General features: G+C 46.8%; 1 protein-coding gene across 11 annotated transcripts in view; it reads left to right on the top strand.

Annotated features, from left to right (window-relative positions):
* Positions 1 to 21,027, top strand: part of LOC140843150 (histidine decarboxylase-like) — a 65,862-nt gene extending 44,835 nt beyond the window's left edge. For 2 of the 11 annotated variants that reach the window (XM_073211829.1, XM_073211828.1), the window contains 12 exons: positions 5,364 to 5,536; positions 9,132 to 9,245; positions 10,176 to 10,298; positions 12,483 to 12,617; positions 12,870 to 13,013; positions 13,484 to 13,550; positions 13,664 to 13,723; positions 14,402 to 14,564; positions 14,655 to 14,745; positions 18,619 to 18,717; positions 19,746 to 19,847; positions 19,983 to 21,025. In XM_073211829.1, coding sequence (XP_073067930.1) covers positions 5,372 to 5,536; positions 9,132 to 9,245; positions 10,176 to 10,298; positions 12,483 to 12,617; positions 12,870 to 13,013; positions 13,484 to 13,550; positions 13,664 to 13,723; positions 14,402 to 14,564; positions 14,655 to 14,745; positions 18,619 to 18,717; positions 19,746 to 19,847; positions 19,983 to 20,729 — 2,010 coding nt within the window. In that variant the 5' untranslated portion in view covers positions 5,364 to 5,371 and the 3' untranslated portion in view covers positions 20,730 to 21,025. The other 9 variants (XM_073211830.1, XM_073211837.1, XM_073211832.1 and 6 more) reach the window with 9 other exon arrangements.
* Positions 21,028 to 21,297: the final 270 nt, after the last annotated feature.

Here is a 21,297-nt window from a genome sequence, read left to right as displayed (position 1 = left end):
TGGTAAGAAATTAAACTTTCACTCTTTGCAGATGACATGGTACTATACATAGAAAACTCCAAGTAACCATCAAAAAACTATAACTAATAACAATTCAGAAAAGTTGCAGGATACAAAATTAATATACAGAAATCTGTTGCATTCCTATATACTAATGATGAATTATCAGAAAGAGAAATCAGAAAGAGAACTCCACTTACAATTGCATTAAAAAGAATAAAATACCTAGGAATAAATCTAACCAAGCAGGTGAAAGGCATTTACTCTGAAAACTACAAGACATTCATAAGAGAAATTAAAGAAGACACCAAAAAATGGAAATCTATCCCATGTTCTTGGATAGGAATAACTAATATTGTCAAAATGGCAATCCTGCCCAAAGTAATTTACAGATTCAGTGCAATCCCTATCAAAATACCAACAGCATTCTTCAATGAACTAGAACAAATGGTTCTAATTTTCATATGGAACCACAAAAGACCCCAAACGGCCAAAGAATTCCTGAGAAAGAAGAATAAAACTGGGGGGATTACACTCCCTGTATTCAAGCTCTACTACAAAGCCACACTAATCAAAGCAATTTGGCACTGACACAAGAACAGACCCATAGATCAATGGAACAGAATAGAGAGCCTAGATATAAACTCATGAATATATGGTCAATTAATATAAGACAAAGGAGCTATGAATATACAATGGGGAAAAGAGCTTCTTCAACAGATCATGTTGGGAAAACTGAACAGCTACATGCAGGAGAATGAAACTGGATTATTGTTTAACTCCATACACAAAAGTAAACTCAAAATGGATCAAAGACCTGAATGTAAGTCACGAAACCATAAAACTCTTAGGAGAAAGCATAGGCAAAAATCTCTTGAATATAAACATGAGCAACTTTTTCTGCATGCATCTCCTCAGGCAAGGGAAACAAAGTAAAAAATGAACCAGTGGGACTACATCGAACCAAAAAGCTTCTGTTCAGCAAAGGACACCATCAGCACAACAAAAAGGCATCCTACACTATGGGAGAATATATTTGTAAATGACTCATCTGATCAGAGGTTAACATCCATAATATGTAGAGAACTCATATGCCTCCACACCCAAATAATAAAAAACCCAATAAAAAATGGGTGGAGGACCTGAACAGATATATCTCCAAAGAAGAAATTCAGATGGCCAACAGGCACATGAAAAGATGCTCCACATTGCTCATCATCAGGGAAATGCAAATTAAAACCACAATGAGATATCATGTCATAAAGTTAGGATGGCCACTATCCAAAAGACAAGAAAAAAACAAATGCTGGCAAGGATGTGGAGAAATGGGAAACCTCCTACACTGTTGGTGGGAACGCAAATTGGTACAATCGCTGTGGAAAGCAGTATGCAGATTCCTTAAAAAACTAAAAATAGAAATACCATTTGACCCAGTAATTCCATTCCTAGGAATTTACCCAAGGAAAACAAAATCCCTGATTCAAAAACATATATGCACCCCCATGTTTATCACTGCACCATTGCAATAGTTAAGATACGGAAGCAACCTAAGTGTTCATCAATAGATGACTGCTAAAGAAGAGGTGGTACATATATACACTGGAATATTATTCAGCCATAAAAAAGAAATCCTGCCATTTGCAACAAAATGGATGTATATAGAGGGTATTATGCACAGTGAAATAAACCAGGTGGAGAAAGAAAAATACCATATGATTTCACTTATTTGTGGAATATAAAAACAAACAAGACAGAAGGAACAAACAACATTAGGCTCATAGACATTGAGAAGTGACTAGTTACCAAGAAGGAGGGGAGTATGGGAGGGGAAGGGGCAGGGAGACTGTTAAACAACTGTGATGTACATTTGATTATAATGAATGAATGAATGAATGAATGAATGAATAATGTCCAGTCCAAGAAAAAACAAAGACACATTCTGTTATAGCTCAAATGTTTTATCCCCCACAGATTCATATGTTGAAGCCTAACCTCAAATTTGAGGGCATTAGGAGGTTGGGCCTTGGGAGACAATTAAGTTTTGCTAAGTTCATGAGGGTGAAGCCCCTATATACCATTAGTACTCTTATAAGAGACTATGATATGTGAGGATAGAGCAGGAAGAACATGGCCATCTGCAAGTCAGGAGGAAGGTTCTCACCAGACATGGACTCTGCTGACCATGAAAAGGGATCACGTAGGCAGCTGGATGTAAGACTTTTGAGCTCAGAAGACTGGAAGGCCTCATGGTATAAATTTGACACAAGGTTTGTACTTTGTTATCACATCGGTACCATTTAAAGCCATAGGCATGGATAAATCCATCCAGGAAGAAAGATGAGAAGAGGGTGATACCCTGAAGCATGCCAACACTTAGGGCTGGCTGGAGGAGACAAACAGTAAGGCAGAAGAAAGAGCATGGCAGGCCATTTTATTGAAGTCCGCAGAGACTTACTACGCGTCCAAGACAAGGAAGTAGTAACTACAAAATACCACTGAAAGAAAGGACAAGGAAGATGAAGAATCGAATGGAAACAAACAAAAAAGTCTATTTTTTGGCACCTTGAAAGCATTTGATCACTGTTTGCTCAGAACTCAAGCTCCAAGAGTAGTGTTTCTCCTCACTACGGTATAGTTTCCACATGTCCTTTTACACACACACACCCTTCTAAGTGATTAAGTCTGGGGATGTTTCAATTGTTACTCCTTTTGCTTATCTGTGTTCTCTCATCTCTCTGCAACAATCAGTATTATGTAGTAATTTAAAAAACCCATTGGGTTAGAGGATAACATCTGCCTGTTGCTGAGCACAGCACGGCCAGCAGGGCAGCATCACTTAAGGGCCTGTCCTCCCCTCCCTGCGGTGGATGGCGAAGCAAAGGCAGTCGTAATACTGATAATTTGTGCTGCTTATTCTGCATTGCTTTGTGCCGTGCTACCGAGCTGGGAGTTTTGACGGAGGCTGAGGCCCTGTGGTGTAAATCCAGGGGCAGAAAGCATGAGGGCCCTTTACCATATTCACCTGGAGGCTGCCTGCAGGCTTCGGTTGCTAAGTGTGCTTTTTCATTTAGAAGCGCTTTTCATACTGCATCTTTGTCTCTCTCTCTCTTTCTTAAAGTCCTGGATCTCTTGACCAGCCAAAGATGAGTTCACTGTTCCCATCAAGGACTGGGAGAAATAAGGGGTGGGATTAATTGGACTTGGGGGCAGGGCCCGGAGGGCGGAGCTAAGGTGGAAAAAAGGAGAGCCCTCTAAATAAAGGGCCGGCGCTGGCTGCCCAGGAGCACACCTTCGTCCTCGTCCGTGTGTGTCTTGTGAGGAGCAGAGCCTGACCCGGGGAGGTGATGGATCCCGAGAGCGAGGTGAGCCAAGGGGTCCTGGCCCTCTGTCCCACAGCCACCCCTGCGGGAACTGCTGCTGGCGTCAGCCCTTGGCTTCTGCGGGGTCATTCGGAGCCTTAGATTCACCTGCTGAGAGGTGACTCCAGCAAAACCTGCCCTGAGAGAGGAATGTGAGGTCAGTTCAGAACTCCTGTCGCCCTCTCATTCTCTCTCCCGTCCCGCTGCCACAGAGGCTGTGCTGCCGAGTCACGCTCCCCCTTTTTCCCTTCTCACACAGAACAGGGGACTGGATTCCTGATCTCCTAAGTGGCAAGAGGGGGGTGATTCATATTCTGTAATTGAAAAGCACTTTCCCTTCATATTCTGTCATCACTGAGAAATCTTTTATTTCTTTGTATTCATTTCCCTATGTGTGAATCTCTCAGTGGGGGTCTTTCATTTACTCATTCATCCCTTAAATGTTTAGCAAGCAGCTATTATGTCTCAAGCCTTGTGTGATGAGCAAAACTAAATAGTTAACTTATTTTCAGGCATGGCTCTCCTAAGAGGGGAAGTATATAGTTGCTTAATTTCTCTTTCTATAACTTTCTATATGCTCATCCCTACGGGTAGCTTATATTGCATAAAATTCCTTTGCTGTAAGTTATCATCCCAGGTCTAGTCCACCCAGATGTAACTCTCTAAGTAGTTAGCAGCCTTTACACTCAAGTGTGCATTAAACATTTCACTGCTTTCCAAAGGTACTTTTGGCTGAGAGCAGGTTCCTGTGGACATTTATCCTGTATGTGGAACACAAATCGATTTCATCCGGCCTCTGGATAAGTGGAGCGCTCGCATGGGTGCCGAGCCACTCACCGGAGACATGGGGCTGTGGGGATGGGGGCTGGAGGGGTGCTGAAAGACTCCTTTACGGTTGTGTTTGGGGCCTGCCCTGCTGGTGCGAATTTTGCACACGCTTGTGCAGAGGAAAGAGATCTGGTTCCCTCTCCTCTTCTCTCTTTTACTGTCATTATTATTATTTTTGCAGCTGGGAAAGGACCACAGGGAGTACTGAGGAGGAATTAGAGATACTGAGAGAGACAGAAAGAGAGATGAAGCCACAGACACAGGAAGGGAGAGAAAGAGAGACTCCAAGCAAGAAACAGAGGCACTGAAGCCAGACCCTCCCTGCAGAAATGAAAGAATAATAATGTGCAGTGCCTTCAGAGTATTTGACCTGGCTGTTTTTCTTCCTTATTCATTTAATAATGTTTTTCTGAGCATCAAAAACATGCTCTAGGCACTGGGGTTTTGGTAGAGGCAGAGGCAAGGAAATCAAGGGATTAGGCCGTGGCTTTGCGTTTTCCCAAGAAATACTAATTGGTGCAGGGTTCTTAGTTTCAGTCTGTGGTTGTGCTTTAGGGATTCCATAAACCTCGGAAATTTTGAACGAAATTTTGTGTATGATTAAGCCTTGGGTTTAAATCAGATTCTCAAAGAAGTCCATGGGTCAAAAAAAAAGGCGAGGAATTACTGGCTCAGTGGGAATGGTGAACAAATAGCTTTTCACCTTTTATCAGAGGCTGGCCTGGGAGCCTGCCATCTGTGCTAACAAGAATAGGTTGGGGGTGTGCATGTGTACGTGGCACTTTTTCGTAAAAAGAGCCACAGAGTTTCTACTGAACGTGTAGATGTCATAGGTGTTCTGTTTTTGAGAAGAAAAGAAAGGAAAGAAAGATGATCACGGTTGATATGGAGAAGGAGAGGGGAATATAAGGAGATACCTTACTTTGGTGCTGGCGTTTTATGCTTTGAGATCACGCCCTGTTCATCTGCGTGCTCCACACCCACCATCAGTCATTCACTCCCTCACTCAGGTTTTACATTCCGAAGATGAGGCTTATGGGGGCATCAGACCCTGCACACCTCAGCCATGAATCATCTCCTCCCTCACCAGTCTCCTGGCTGACCCGAAGGGGACTGGCATGCATTGGCCAGGCCCACTGAGGGCACATGAAGCCTGCTTCTCTGCCTTCCTCGCAGGAAAAGAGATGGTGGATTACATCTGCCAGTACCTGAGCACAGTGCAGGAGGGGCGGGTGACTCCAGACGTGCGGCCTGGCTACCTGCGAGCGCAGCTGCCTGAGGCTGCCCCTGAGGAACCTGACGGCTGGGACAGCATCTTTGGGGACATTGAGCGCATCATTATGCCTGGGGTGAGAGACAGTCACTGCGACAGTGATTCTGGCCTTGGGGGCATAGAGAATGGGATGTAGGCCCGAGGAAAGACCTGCCTTAGGTAAGCCAGGGGTGACCCTGCACCACCTCACACCAACAGCCAAGCCTGTCTCCTGGGCATGTAGAGGATCGGGACTGTGACTGAAGTTAGGTTTGTGACGCCAGGGCTGACCTGCAGTGGTAGTTAGGGAGCTGGAGGGGAATCAGGACTGTATCCCAGGGCCTAGTCTGACAGAAATGTGGAAATCTAATGGGATGAGGTGGGAAGTGAAATTTGGGTCTGAGGGGAAAGGATAACTGGAGAGCAAGATGGAGAGAGGAGGCTGGAGAGAGTCGCAGAGCCCCAGTGGGCAGAACCAGGGACTCTTCTGCAAATCCTGAGACACACCAAAGGTAGGGAGGAGGCTGAGAGCACATTCCCCCGTGGGCACCCTACTGTCAGCTTGGGAGGCTCAGGAAGCTGGGCGAGTCCCTCTCCCCCATAAGGTGGGAGCCATGTCCATCCTCTCCTGGGGGAAGTCTCATGATTGAGCTGCTTTGCAGCAGCAGGAAGGGGCTTTCCCTGAATCATCGTTACTCTCAGTGACAAAGGGCACATGTGGTGACAGCACTGGCAGGGCCAGAGAACAGACAGAAGCTGGCTGATTCCTGAGGCTTTAGCTGGAGCCATCTGCCATGGGCTGTGCCGACGTACCTGGCCACAAGGGATGAGGAGCTGTGCCTCAGCACTTGGGCTGTGAGTGCACCGGTCATTCTGCCACAGCAGGGCTGCCTTTACCGACCTCCATGCCATGTGCCAGGCACTGTACTAGCTGCATTACAGGCTAGATTGTTTTAATCACACAGTGACTCTATGATCCCTGTTGTACAGATGAGGAAACTGAGGCTCAGGGAAGTTAACTGTCTTCACAAAGTCACAGATCCAAGATCATAACCTAGGCCAGTCTTCCTTGACAGGCTCTGCTCTTTTTACTGCACTGATGTTCTACCAGTGAGGGACTAAGTCCCCTAGACTGAGCCACGCGCCCAGACTCTGCCCCTTCAGCTGCAGCCCCATCCCACAGGCTGTGCTCCCTCTCCCTGCTTGGGGCGCTGGTGTCCTGACTGCATGTCCAGAGGCTCCTCCCCGGGCCGACTTGAGATTTGCTTCCAACTTCCCCAGAGAGCTTTGGACCTAAATGTGACAGAAATATGCCTGGGGGCAGGGATGAGAAGTTAGTCAAACTCAGAAACTGGTGGCAAGTTTGTCCAAAGCCAAACACTCATCTCTGTGACCATGCAGCCTATTTCACAAGCGTCTTTCGGAAATTTCATAATCGTAAAGCTTTACCCAGAAGGCGGGCTCCCTGATCAGATTATCTCCTGGATGTCATTCTGTAAAATGTAATCTGCTGATGGGCTAACTGTAGTTGGTAGTGAGAACCGGAAGCAACTGTCAGAAGAGGTGGAAATGAGCCGATTCATTGGATTGAAAGAAAATCCAGCAGTTGCTGGGGTGCAGTGAAAGGGGCTCATTGCTTGGCAGAGAGGCCTGTCTGCTTTTGATAAGTGTTCATCTAGCTTAGCTTATCATATTTATCTTACAAGAACAGATAATTGTCTCTCAATAGGGCCAGGAGGTGGAAGCCCTTCTCGGGGTTTCCTAAATACTGTCACTAAGCACCTCGATAATGAAGACTCAATCCTCTATTTCATCTCACAGGCTGCACCAGGCTCTGAGAGCTGGCCTGAAAGCAGTGGGCCCTTTGCTTTCACATTTGGCCAGCACCTCACTGAAATCTAGATTAATTTTTCCTTCCTGCCACCTCCTAGACACACAGAGAGGAAAAACTGTGCAGTATTTCCAACCCTGCTTAGAAAAACCACATCAGCTCTGCATGGGGGAGAAGGCAGCACGCCATCCTGCTGGGGGCTCGAGCTCTGGACTCAGACAGCCTGGGTTTCTCTCTTGGTGCTGTCATCTGTCCTATAAGACATGCGTGATCATGGGATGCCGCCTCTCCCTGACAGCCCCAATTCTCATCTCCAAAAGAAGGATAATGGTAGACTTACTTCATTGGGGTGCTGTGAGAATTAAATAAGGTATAAAGCATGGACAAGTGGAAGATACTGTTATTACGTATGACACATTCTTCCTGGTGCAGATTCAGGAAGAGATCTGATTATCTAATCATCAAGTCAGCGTATAGGATGTGTCTGTCACCATGTGATTAACTTGCCATTCTCACAGCTTTACGTTTTGCAAAATTTCCTTCCAGGATGATCCACATAATAATCCTGGGAGACAGGATTTATTATACAATGAGGAACTGAGGTCAAGAGTGGTGCAGAGTTGGACCCTGTTTTTATGGGGTCTGAATTGTATACACATTTTGAGATCCCCTGTAAGAAAATAAAAGTGTGTATCTCAACAGAGACCTATGCAAATACGGGATCTAGTTGCTTTAGTTCATTGGCTTCACAGTAAATCTACAAAGTCACACTGGAACCTGTCTCCGTGGGTTTAAATGTTCTGCTCCTTCTACCATACACAATGTCCTTGCTGATGAGGGATAAAAGGAATTTGTGCGCACGGAATGTACCTTGATGATACACTAAGATGCTATCTAATGAGTTCTCAGTAGGGCTGGAGCACTTAGAAAGATAGTGAGTGGGTGTTCCATAGGCTTGGGGACAGGATCAAACGGGGCTGAGGAACTGGGGAAAGGCTCATGGAGAAAATGAATATTTGGTAGCTTTCTCAGAATTAACAGCTTTGGGAGGGCCATGTCTGTATGAGAAGTTCTTCCTGTCAGGGAAACAGCATTGCCCAAAGGCATGAATGCAGAAATGACCAGGCCATGCTTGTAGAACAGTGAGATGAAGCTAGATTAGATCATCAGTGAAGCCAGTGAGTCACTGAGGGGACTTCAGAGACCTGTTATGGAAGGTCCTCTGTGTCCATCGGGCTCCTCCTTACAATCAGTTTAATCTGATTATGGGTTCAGGGGTTAATTTGGAGGTAGGGGTCTTGTGCCCTTGGCCTACCCCTTCTGCTCTCTCTACTTTTTTCTTCATCCCTACTGGGGAGCTAAAGACAGCTTTGAACCCTTTCACACTGACTGTCTACAGGAGCTGCTTGCCCAGAGAGCTCATAGATCCATAAAACAAAGGATGCTTTTTGCAAGAAACTGGATGAGGCAAGCAGCCTACTCTTCTAGAGCTCATAGTCTCCCCTTCCATTTATTACTGGGCTTGGGTGGCATGGGGGATAAGCACTGGAGCCTAATGTGAACGCTACCCAGAATCCACAATCCTAATTACTACAGCAATTGTCATTCTGCATATTCCCTTCTGGTCTTTGCATACGTGCCAATGTTCCACTGATCAACAAGCTTAGAATAGGAAACTGTGGTCGGCAAGAACACCATGAATATGTCTTATTTGTATGGAGTTGTGTAACTTATTTGCCTGTCTTAAAACTGTCAACCCATCTCTAGAGTGGGTGCTCCCCCTTGCCAGGGAGGGTCTCTGGTGGAGGAAAGCCAACTGCCATGCCTCTTGGTGCCATCTGTGTACATGCTCTGCCTCCAGGTGGTACACTGGCAAAGCCCCCATATGCACGCCTACTACCCAGCTCTCACCTCTTGGCCATCGCTGCTGGGAGACATGCTGGCTGATGCTATCAACTGCTTGGGGTTCACCTGGGTGAGTAACAATGGCTGTAGCTGTAACCAGTGGTGATGGGGGACATAGCAGGAAGTGACATATCTGGGGCAGACATACTTGTCCTGGTCTTTGAACAGGGTTCCAAGTTAAATATCAACAATGACTACTTTCTTGGAGCTTAGGCTCTATATAAATTATCTCTTCTTATCCTTTAACCCTATGGATTCATTAGTATCAGCCCCATTTTGTAGGTGAAGAAATTGTGCCTTAAGTAGCTGATCTCTCCAAGATCAAACAGATTATAGAGGCAGAGATGAGATTTGGACTGTGATCTGGTTATTGCTACAATTTGTGACCCTAACTAAGCACTTGGGCTTCTATGGGTACAACTTCCACCGTGGTCCTGTCTTTGAGAGGTTAGGGATATGCCCTAAGACTTCCCTTAATAACTAATCAGCTTTAAATTGTGTCAGAAGCCTCCTAGAACAGCTTTATATATTTCACCTGAATTGTTATAGGGTGTGGGAATGGGGGTTGGGAGGATTGGGGGTGAGTAAAATTGCTGTTTCTTCCAGGAAGTAGTGTTTTGTTTCTTAGTCCTTGCGCTTCCCCTCTGGCCTTTAGATTGCTTCTCGGCCGGTACTTCAGGGACTTGGGAGTCAGATGAACATGACCACTTCTTGGGCTGTTTCTCCACAGAGCCTTGGGGCCCAGGGGAATCTACCTCACTGAGGGCAGTATGAATCCAACGCCCCACATTCTTTTCCCCTTTTTGGCTTGGCAGAAGATGGGGTGGAGATGGGGCAAAGGGCCTGTCAGTGACCCTTCTCCAGGGATAAGATAGGTCAGGTTCCCATTGATACCGTCAGGGCCTGGGCAGGGCCAGGGCACAGACACGATGTATCTCCAGGGCTGGCGTGGCATGTTGGTCCCTGGGGCTCCCAGGATGAAACTGCTTTCCTCCTTTAGGCTTCCAGCCCTGTGTGCACGGAGCTCGAGATGAATGTCATGGACTGGTTGGCAAAAATGCTGGGACTCCCAGAGTACTTCCTGCACCACCAGCCCGGCAGCCAGGGGGGAGGCGTCCTGCAGGTGCCTTCACGAGCAAAGCTCCTTCTAGCGTGGTGGATAAGTAGTGACAGATAAGCCAAACCCTTGCCCGGGCAGTTCTGTTCTCGGGGGATCTGCCCACGCCACTCACACCACCACCATCCCATCGCCACCATCACCATCACTAACGACACCAGTCCTGAGAGCTGGTAGCTCTGCCGCGCCCCCATTCCCACTGCTGCTGCCTCTCCTCTCTCCGTTTCCACAGCTGCCCCTGCCATCGCCACTCCTCCTGTCTTTTTTCTCTGAAGAAGATTAAAGAGTCAACACATGATCACATTTCTGGTATTACTTGACTCGGGTTCTCACTTTATAATCTGACAACTTCCCTTCTGTGTTCCATTTCACACCTTGTGGTAAGCAGATAGGAGAAGGCAAGTAGGCCCAGGACATCCTTGGCAGTGAGAGAAAGTAACGCCAATTAATTGGGTATCTGTCAAATGATGGTTCTTCCAATATTTCTTTTTTTGTCAAGGTCAGGCCGCCTAATGGGGCTTGCTGGGTGCGTCCCGTAGCCTGCGCGTGTTGCTAGGTGCCTTTGCATCTCTAGATCTTGACGAGCAGGAGGGCTTGATTCTGAGACTCTCCACAGTCTTGAATTTTACTGTGATGTGTAGTTTTCCTGGTTTTAAAATCAATAAGGTAGAGATAATAATAATATTTTTCTCAAAGAGTGGATGTGATGACTAAATGAATTCATCTATTAGATGAAAATATCCATACTGCCCTGAGATGAGAACTGGTAAGTTTGCTGGGCCCGTCTGCTAGCTAAGTGACCACTCATCTCACTCGCAGCAATCCGACAGCAAGATTAAACTCTGAACCTCACAAGGAAGACAAATCACTGCATATTGTGGCCACTTCTGGGTTGTTTGTTAGCAAATAGTTGGGACTTCAGATATTATATCTGGAAGGACATAGTAAATGTCTGCTATACATCATCTGGCTTTTCATCTCATTATCTCCAGGATCTTGCAGGTAAATACTATCACCCCCAATTTTGAGAGGAGTGCACTAAAGCTCAGATAGGTTAAAAATGGGCCCCAGGTCACACAGCCGGTAAGTGGAAGAATGAGGATTCAAACCCAGGCCTGTCTAAGTCGAACTGTGCTTTCTCCTGTACTCATCCGCCATGCAAACTTGGCTTAGTCCTGTATCCTCTCTGAACATCACCATCCTCATCCGTAGACCGATACTTTTATCGCAAGTATCTCCGAGAGGTTTCATGAGGTGCAAAAGGGATGACTTACTATGAATTGCTATATAATTGGCAGGAGGTACTATTGTTATTTCTGTTCTGCTGGCTTCCGTTTTGTGGAGTAATTTCCAGCCACTGAGTATCTTGTGGAATCTGGCCTGTACCCCAAGCTGTGATGCTTATTGCCAGGCTTTAGAGCAGGGGACTATCAGCTGCTGGTCACCTGGAGATTTCAAGAAAGAAAAGCACCACAGACTGAGTGAATGATGAGAAACCATTGAGATTCCCACGAGGCGGCTAAGGTGGCCCCCAGGATTCCCATACTCATGGCCAGAGTGAAGTCCTTTCCACTTCTCATTTGTATACTTGATACTCCCACTTGAAAGGCAGCTAAAGGGATGTTCTCCATTTTCTAAATGAATATTTATATTATCTTATGTAATATTATAAATGTGATCCCAAGGGCTCAGGAGCTATTGGTAACAAAACAAGACCAGAGTCACTGGGTTCTCAGATGGGGCAGGACCAGCTGTCACTGGGATATGCCTGTGGGAACAGACTCCGTTTCCATACCAAATAAACTGGAAGTTCGTTAAAGGAAGTTGTACATGGGGAGCAGGCATACAGATAAACACACTTATATCTGGCAGGGACCGAGCATTCTCTTTTTGGTCCCTGTGGCTTCTCTAATAAAGATGCTGCTCTTAGGTGAAAATCTGCTTCCATGACTTCCCTGAAAAATTAGGGAGAGGGAAGTGTCCCATGAATGCATAGGGTGTAGTGAGTGGAGAATTCATAGTAGGCACTTGAATTTGTGAGGAAGAACACTCCCCTCTGCAGGAGCTATTCCTTAGGAATAACACACACACACACACACACACACACACACACACACACACACACACACACACACACACACACACACACACACACGGAGGTTGCCACTGGTAATCCTTGTTCCACTACAGAGTACAGTCAGTGAGTCCACCTTGATCGCTTTGCTGGCCGCAAGGAAGAACAAAATCCTGGAAATGAAAGCATCTGAGCCTGGGGCAGACGAGTCCTCCCTGAACGCCCGGCTCATTGCCTATGCCTCTGATCAGGTGAGTTGCCCAACACAGACCAAATCTTCAGGCCAGGGCTTAGCTTATGGAGTCTTAGTCCTTGAATAAGTTTCTTCTAGACACAAATAAGTTGGGATTTAAGGCAGGTCATGCTGTGGAGGTTGTCTCTAGGAACCACGGGGACGGACAAATGTAAATGTTATGTTTGATTCACTTAGTTTGGCTTCAGCAGTTGCTGTGGAGTTCTCATTCCAGGATGAGTCGACTAGCAGGTCTCTGTGTTCCTTCTAGGCTCACTCCTCAGTGGAAAAGGCCGGTTTGATTTCTCTTGTGAAGATGAAATTTCTGCCTGTGGACAACAACTTCTCACTCCGAGGGGAAGCTCTTAAGAAAGCCATCGAGGAGGATAAGAAGCGGGGCTTGGTGCCTGTTTTTGTAAGTCGGAATGTGTTCTGTGCTTAAACAATAGAACGTGGAGGTGAGGAAGGAATCTGGGCAGAATCCAGGCAAGTAACATGCTGCAAACAAAAGCAGAGAGATCCTCAAACACGATGTGTTACGATTTATGAGTTGCTATTCATTGGGCTAGGCAATCAATTTTGTGGGTCGTAATAAGCATTACAAAAATAAGTAGATCAGAAAATATCAGAGGGTATTCTTGTAGCACAGAGTATCTATTGTTTTGTGGAACTTTTATTTCAAATACACATGTATATATATATGTACTAGGTTACTTACTATATAGAATGTGTTTCTTACTGTGGGTCATAAAAAGTCTTGTGTGAAATGCAGTGTTCTAGTGGGATGGGCAGGATAGAAAATATCTGTGGTTAAGTCTTTTTTTTCTGGCCCAGTGTATCTCACGAGCCCACCTTCCCACGTTAACTTCCTTTATTTTCCTCCAGGTCTGTGCAACACTGGGGACCACCGGGGTGTGTGCATTTGACTGCCTGTCGGAGCTGGGCCCCATCTGTAAGTGTCTGCCCTGTCTGGCTAGGAAGACAAGTAATGAATGTGAGAATGTTCCCCAGAACAAGAACCTGAAACTAGCTCTGTGGAATTTGCTCACCCTTTCTTGGTCACAGCAAAGGCTGAGGTATGGGAAGAGCCACCAAAGGTCACAGGTGCTTCGCCCAGGCAGCCAGGTCAGTGCTTTCCCCAGCACGGACCAAAGGTTAGAGCTGCTCCTCTGCATCCTGGCCTAGTGGGCAGCAGTGGGAGACTTGTAGCTTTTCTGCCCTCTCTCCTGTATGTCAAAGTCTCCTCGCAGACTGTATGAAAAGCACAGGGTGAATGAGGCATAGTGGAAGATTGTCTACTCTAAACTAAGACAAGGAAAAAGGCAGGGGAGGGGAAACCACAGGGAGAGACAAAGACAGAGAAGAAACCCAAGTGTTCAAATTCCCCAAGCACCAGACCCACTAGAAGAGCCATCCCCTCCCACTGTTTGTTTGTATTAGATTCATTAGCATTGCTCTCTGGACCAGTGGGAAGTTGGTTTTTTGCCAGGAAGTTCTAGCTCGAGGCCTTAACCCTCACGTCAGTGAGAGAAAGAGGCCAGGGTGCGGCTCTGTGGACCTTCTCTTTAGGAGGCAGTGAGGCCTCATTTAGCCCCAGCCCTCACATTGCCACAGCCCACCCCCAACGCCCATCTCCACATACCTGGACATCTCACTTAGACAGAGCAGGCCCACCATTCCCAGCTCTGCTCTGGCAGCCCTCCAGCCAGCGGGGCCAGGTGAGAGGCGCCTTGCAGCTGGGTGGCGGCAGCCACATCCTACCCCTAGTCCCATCTCCCGGCCGGGTGACGTTTGCCTCCTCAGGTGCCAGTGAGGGGCTGTGGCTCCACATCGATGCTGCCTATGCAGGCTCTGCCTTCCTGTGCCCTGAGTTCCGCGGCTTTCTGAAGGGCATCGAGTATGCCGATTCCTTCACCTTTAATCCTTCCAAGTGGATGATGGTGCACTTTGATTGCACTGGGTTCTGGTGAGTGTGGCAGCCCAGCTCCCAGCCTGTGGGAAAGCCATGCTTCCTCTGTGAGGCCTCAGCTGCTAATGCCCATTTGGAAACCCACAGGGTCAAGGACAAGTACAAGCTGCAGCAGACCTTCAATGTGAACCCCGTCTACCTCAGGCATGCCAACTCGGGTGTGGCCACTGACTTCATGGTGAGTGGCCAGAAAGGGGCAGCCTAGTGGTCTCTGAGGTGGAAACTGGCTTCCTCTTGACCCCAGCATCTCCTGTACACTGGCTTCCACCAGAAATGGGCACGCTGTGAGCCCAACACATCATACTGCCACTGTATACCTTTGGTTTCAAGCTGTGCCTAAGGATACAGAATGAAACCCAGAAAATTGTTAAAAACCCTAGAAAATGAGACCCACCTCTGAGGCAGTGTGCACGCTGAATACTTGTGGCATTGTCTACCGCCTAGAAATGCCTTCCCCACCCCGAGTGGGCCAGTTCCCTTCTGCCTCATCTTGGATAATCTTTTCTGCTTACTACCCAGCGGCAGGGCGGGGTGGAGAATTTCCTTGGATGGGGAACGAGGCTCCTTGGTTTAATCACTTTCTTTTGTTCCCAGAGAGGCACTGCGTGGGTGCGGGTGGAGCGTGGGTGCTTTCCCTGGCCTTCTGGGTGCCTTCTGGCAGTCCTAGCCTTCCCAGCGAGCTCGCTGCACCCCATTCTCAGCCTGTACTACCTCTTGGGGGAACAAATTCTTCAGATTTACTCCTCAGTTTGAGGACGAGCCTTCCTTTTAATTGTAGGGGAGACAGGGATGTAAACAAGTTAAATCCACGTGGCCAAGGGGCCGCAGCAGAGCAGAGTGAGAGGAGCCTGGTCTGGAGTGCTCGCCAGCCTTCGTCCTTCGGGAGCTCAGTGGGCTGCCCTGACCTCGGCTTCCTCATCTGTGAAGTGGACTCAGTCACCCTGGTTTCACAGGGTATTGTGAGGCTGACATGGGAACATGCCTATAGATCATTAACATAATACTGGGAATGTGGCAAATGGTCAACAAATGGTAGGAGTAATATTCGTAAAAGTTCTTTTAACTGCTGAGATTTGCTATAGCAAAGTGGTTAACCATTTAGGTGCTAAAGCCAGACAGCTTGGGTCTGAATCCTGGCTCCTCCATTTATTATATTTGTGCAGCCTTGGGAAAATGGCTTAAACTCTGTGTCTAAACTTCCTCATTTGTCCAACGAGGATGATGATAATAATACCAGCTTCTTAGGTTTGCTGTGAGGATTAAGGGAATCAGTATTGAAGTACGGAGAGCAATGCCTGAAGTGTGTGAGAGTCACTCTTTGGGAAGAGATGTTTCTGTCTTTCCTCCTTGGGCAACTGAATTGTCCTGCCGTTTTAGTCCTAAAGTAATATCTCCATTATCTCTTCATTTTATTGGTTATTCTTCTGTAGACCAGCTCAGACTTGCTTTAGGTTTTTGCAGCTTTTGAGTGGCATTGCAAGCAGCAAGCTTGCAGTGGTTGGGGGATGCTCCAAAGGTTGATACAAATAGAATATTTCATTCATCTCCATTGCCCTGTGTGGTGGGCTTTCAACAATTTCTTAATTTAAAAAAAAATGTCTACACCTTCCCAAGGGGCAGACATCTTTAGGAGTAATTCTAGCTTTCTTTCCTGAGTGTAAAATGGTGCCCATTTTCCTGTAAGTAAATTAGGGTCTCGGAAACATAAGAGCATTTCTTACCTAAGTCTGTTTTGGATTTCATGTTTCTTTTTGTGTTTGGTGTTTTTTTTGGTTCACAACAGTGTCTCAATATCTTCCTGTGGTTCATTCCCATAAGTTTGGAGATTTTTATGGTGCTTTCTCTCTTCTAGATAACTTATAAAATATTAAATTAAGCTTAGCAGTGGTCCAGGGGAGCCTTACTCTTTGTACTTCTACATCCAGAAGGTGCTGCTGTCTGCTTTTCCTTTCCCTCCCTGTAATCCTAGGGGCTTAACTGTCAAGTCTCCGAGAAACTTCTACAAAACTGAAGTCGCTATCTCTGGTGTTCCTGGGGGTCTTCCCTGTTGCTCTGATTGTATCCCAAGGTCTTTATCACCCAGGAGCTGGCTGTAGCTTTAAATAGAAGCCCAGCTACATTGGAGATGAGCCAGAAATAGAGGCCCATCCTGGGAGAGAACCCTTAGGGACTTCACCCACGGCGCCCTGGAGCCACCTAGAATCAGGGCTTGATTCTTAGACATCAATCAGGGAAGCTCCTTGCCCTCCCCTCCCACCTTTCCCAAGAAAGGGGCACTGTCTTGTCCTTGGCAGGGGAGACCTGCAAAACCTTGAAAGGACACAGAAGGGGCTTGGGAATGCCTCGAGTTAAAGAGCCATGTCACCCTTTATAAGACGAAATCTCCCATTTCAACAGAAAATATCACCTAGAACTACCCCGCTGGGTCAGTGTGATCTGGTTTTGGAATAGTGACAAGAGAAACAACTGGGGATACAGACAGAGTGTGAAGAAATCAAAATTAAAAGCATCTCTGCCTCTCATTTTAGTTTGTTGGGCAAAATAAAGTAGTTAGTTGGCCACAGCCATGTAGAAAACCCTGTTTTCAGGGAAGGCCCCTGTTATCCAGTCATTCTCCCAGAGCAGCCAGCTAACTAGGGTGGAGTTGCTTGCCTTCCCTGTTACAAGGATTTTGTCCCTCGTTCAGGTTTTGATGCCCTCTGCTGGTAAAGGAAGCCCCCAACTGGTCCTCGCCACTAGGGTGTTTGCTTGGAAATCACACGCTTAGTGCTTCATGTGGGAGAGGCACTGTGCACCAGCAAAGGGGTAATGTCATAACTGCTGGGTGTGGAAACTAGGGTGAAGGATGAAGGTGAGCACATTCCCGAGGATTTAGCAATCCTGTGGGTGAGTTCGATGGGACAAATATTTATTTCCAGCCAATGACATTGTAGTTAAGCTTTCTGACATGTGAGGAAGAGGTCACTAGAAATCACATTGCTTATCAGGATGACTGCCAATGTTTTCCAAAACTTTTGCTCTGGTTTCAGATCTGAGAAATTGCTTTGAAATTTTCAGATCTGTGGTGCCCACAACCTTGAATTTTGAGGTCTGTTGAATTTGGTCACCAGGAATGAAGGGCCAATTTAGTCTGGCAGGGGCCGAAATGCAGATGCTCACTGGAAATCTGAAAGCTGAAGGGATGCCTCCTGAGGGCACAGGAATGTCACAGGAAAAAGTCAGTACAAGACAGTGAGATTAAAGAATGACCATCTTGGTTCTAGGCAGAAACACCACTGACATTAGTAGCTCACATTTTTATCACCTCAATAGCCAACTTCGTGTGAAGTGCTTTGCATTGGTCCCACTCCCGCCAGGTCCTGGGCGGTGCTGTTCTGTGTCTTGATGCGCCAGTGAGGCAGCAACGCCTAAGGCCACAGCCAGTAAGGGGGGCAGCTGGGGGACAAACCCAGGTTTGCAGGTCCAGCATCTGGGCTTTTGATTACTAATAAAGGAAGAAAGAAAATAAATGAAAGGGCAGCGTGTGTGTGCAGGGTAGGAGCATACCCTTTTTAGAATTATGCTGATTGTCACAACTGTCTAAAAATTTTAGTCATTCTTACGGTTATGCCTGATTACTGTACTTTATATTTTGGGGGCAAACAGAAATAGGACTTTATGTTATGCTGTTCAGTCTAGCCTCTTTCAGAGAAAAAAGTGTATTGCTCCCATCTTGAATAAATATTAGCCTGAGATGAAATGCTTAAAGCAGCATTTAAAGCAAAGTGTCTTCTTCTCGGTTCAGGGTCTGGGCTTGGTCTCCCCTTGCACTCAAGGGCCTATTGGCCACCGTCGCCAATAGGATTTGGTCTCATGATGGGGAAGCCTTTGGTAACTTGCTTTTTGGCTGCTCCTTAGCAACAGCTTCAGGAGTCATGGTGATACTGTCCATCCCTGGAGGGCTGTGCAGGCAATAGATGATGAATAAAGCCCAGGAGTGAGTGAGGGAGTACCTTGTTAGAGACAATGCGCCCTTGTCTCTAACCGCGGGCACTGTGTTCCTCTGTTCTAGCACTGGCAGATCCCCCTGAGCCGGCGGTTTCGCTCTATTAAACTCTGGTTTGTGATTCGGTCCTTCGGGGTGAGGAATCTTCAAGCGCACATCAGACATGTATGTAGTGTGCAGGCGGTGGGCTGAGCCCATGCTTGCATTGTGTCTTAGAGGGGAGGAAGGCTGGTTTCTGTTTGCAGACCAGCCCAGGGCACCTGCAGTATGGGCTCAGGTGTCTAGGCCTGTTCTTGGCCTCTGGGACTTGATGATTACTCAGGGCGGCCATCTGTTTGTTAGCTAGAGGATCAATGAGCAGCAATGGCACTGAGAGCTGTCTGGGGTCTGTCCCCCTTGCCTGAGTGTCTCACCAATCCTTGGCTGTCATCGAGCACTGAGGAATGATGGCCCAAGAGCTTGACTAATAGAGGAAGAAAGAAAATAATGAAAAGGGCAGCGTGTGTGTGCAGGGTAGGAGCATATCCCTCTGAGAATTATGCTGATTGTCACAACTGTCTAAAAATTTAAGTCACTGATATGGTTATGCCTCAAACATGGCTTTCCTGGCTTGGACATGTAGACCTACCAAGTCTGGAACAAACATTGTTGCATTGTGTCAATAGGTATTTACCGGAGCGTTCTTGGGGACGTGGTTGGGCACAGTCTAAACAGACCATGCAGTGGAGAGAGAGAAGGGCACGGGTGAGGTTTGTCCCACTTGTCTCAGCATGGTCAAAGACAGGATTAGCTAAGTCCTTTGACTTCTCTTGAAATAGAGGATTGAGTCTGAGAACCAGATGATAGCATTACTTAGCAAAATATTTCATTGGATGAAGAAATTTTTAAAAAGGTGGAAACAAAAAAGGGATAGTCCTGTCCTTGTTAAGTTAATGATCCTAGGTAAGAAAAAAAAAGGAAATAAAAAAAAATGATATGACTTCAGTGAAAGATTAATATGATACAAAGCTCAAACTTTAAAAAAAATTAGAATGTGTGCAAAATCAAACGGTGAAGGACATTTGGCAGAAGCCAATCAGAATTCTGTTTCAAAGGTGTCACTGGTTTAAACCCATTTAGCAGTGGGAAAGTTAATTCATAATTGTCCCTTGCCTGATTATTAATCTCAGTTCTCTTTGTATTTACAATTCCAGGGTACTGAAATGGCTAAATATTTTGAATCTTTGGTCAGAAATGACCCTTTCTTTGAAATTCCTGCCCAGAGGCACCTTGGCCTGGTGGTTTTCCGTCTAAAGGTGATGCCGTCTCCCATGGCCTGTGGGTGCTGTTATCTGGGGCTTGGGCGGCCTTTGGAGGTGCAGCTGCTGGGCTTCTGGGGATGCTTCTGGAGGATCTGATACCGATTTCAGTTCTCTTTATTCTTCAAACAGGGTCCTAATTGTCTCACAGAAAGTGTGTTGAAAGAAATAGCTAAAGCTGGCCGTCTCTTCCTCATCCCCGCCACTATCCAGGACAAGCTGATTATCCGTTTCACCGTGACATCCCAGTTCACCACCAGGGATGACATCCTGAGAGACTGGACTCTTATCCGAGATGCTGCCACTCGCATTCTGAGTCAGCATTGTACTTCCCAACCTAGCCCTCAGGTCGGGAACCTCATCCCCCCACCCGGGGGCCCCAGGGCCTTGGCCAACGGAATGTCCTTTCAGTCTGTCGGTGAGGCAGGGGGTGACCCAGCCCAGGCCAGGAAGATCATCAAGCAACCTCAGTGTGTGGGAGCCGGTCTTGGGAGAAGGGAAGACAGCTGCCGTCCTGAAACCCTGCTGGACCCACGTGATGACTGCTTTGCAGAAGAGTCTCCAGCGGTTACCAAGCACACGCTGTCCTCCTTCCTGTTCAGTTACTTGTCCGCGCAGAACAAGAAGAAGGCAGTGCGTTCCCTCAGTTGTAACAGCGTGCCTGTGAGTGCTCAGAAACCACTGCCCACAGACGGCTCTGTGAGGAATGGGGGCTCCTCCCGGGTCAGAATCTTCTCTAGGTTTCCAGAAGAGATGATGATGCTAAAGAAAAGTGCCTTCAAAAAACTCATCAAGTTCTACAGCGTCCCCAGCTTTCCCGAGTGCAGCTCTCAGTGTGGGCTCCCGCTGTCCTGCTGCCCCCTGCAGGCAATGGTTTAGGCCGGAGGTTTCGGCCAGGATGTGTTTCAGGGAGTCTCTGAACCCCTCCGAATTGTGTGCTGAATTCGTGTGCTTATGTGTGTGTGTGCGTTTTTCTTGGGAGAGAGCCCCTAATTTTTATCAGGTTCTCATAGGGGTTCATGACTTATAATGGCACAGAAAGTTCTGGCAGTCTGGTCAGAGAGAAAAGGTCCAGGGTAGTGTACTGACAGGCAGCTTCTGTGGTGCAGCTTGTGATATTCAATATAATGTAGCAATAAATTGTGCTTGTCCCAAAAAAGCCTCTCTTGTGTGATTTCATTGACCACTGAAATATTGATTAATTAACAAAAGCATATCCTGCAGCCTAAATGCATGTACTATGGATTCTGATTTTCAGGATGCTGCAGGTTTGAATTTAACGGTGAGGAAATGAGTTTGGAGGAGCTGTTGGTACGAAGAAGGCAGGTGCTTGAGTCAGGCACTGTGGCTTAGCACTGATAAATGAGGACACTGAAGCCCTAGGTCACTAAGCTTGTAAGTGGGCAAGCCCAGGTCTCCTTGTCTTCAACAATGCCCATGCTATTTG

This window comes from Manis javanica, chromosome 8 (genome assembly GCF_040802235.1).
Source record: "Manis javanica isolate MJ-LG chromosome 8, MJ_LKY, whole genome shotgun sequence".
Taxonomy (NCBI): domain Eukaryota; kingdom Metazoa; phylum Chordata; class Mammalia; order Pholidota; family Manidae; genus Manis; species Manis javanica.
This window is presented reverse-complemented; position numbering and strand designations above follow the sequence as displayed.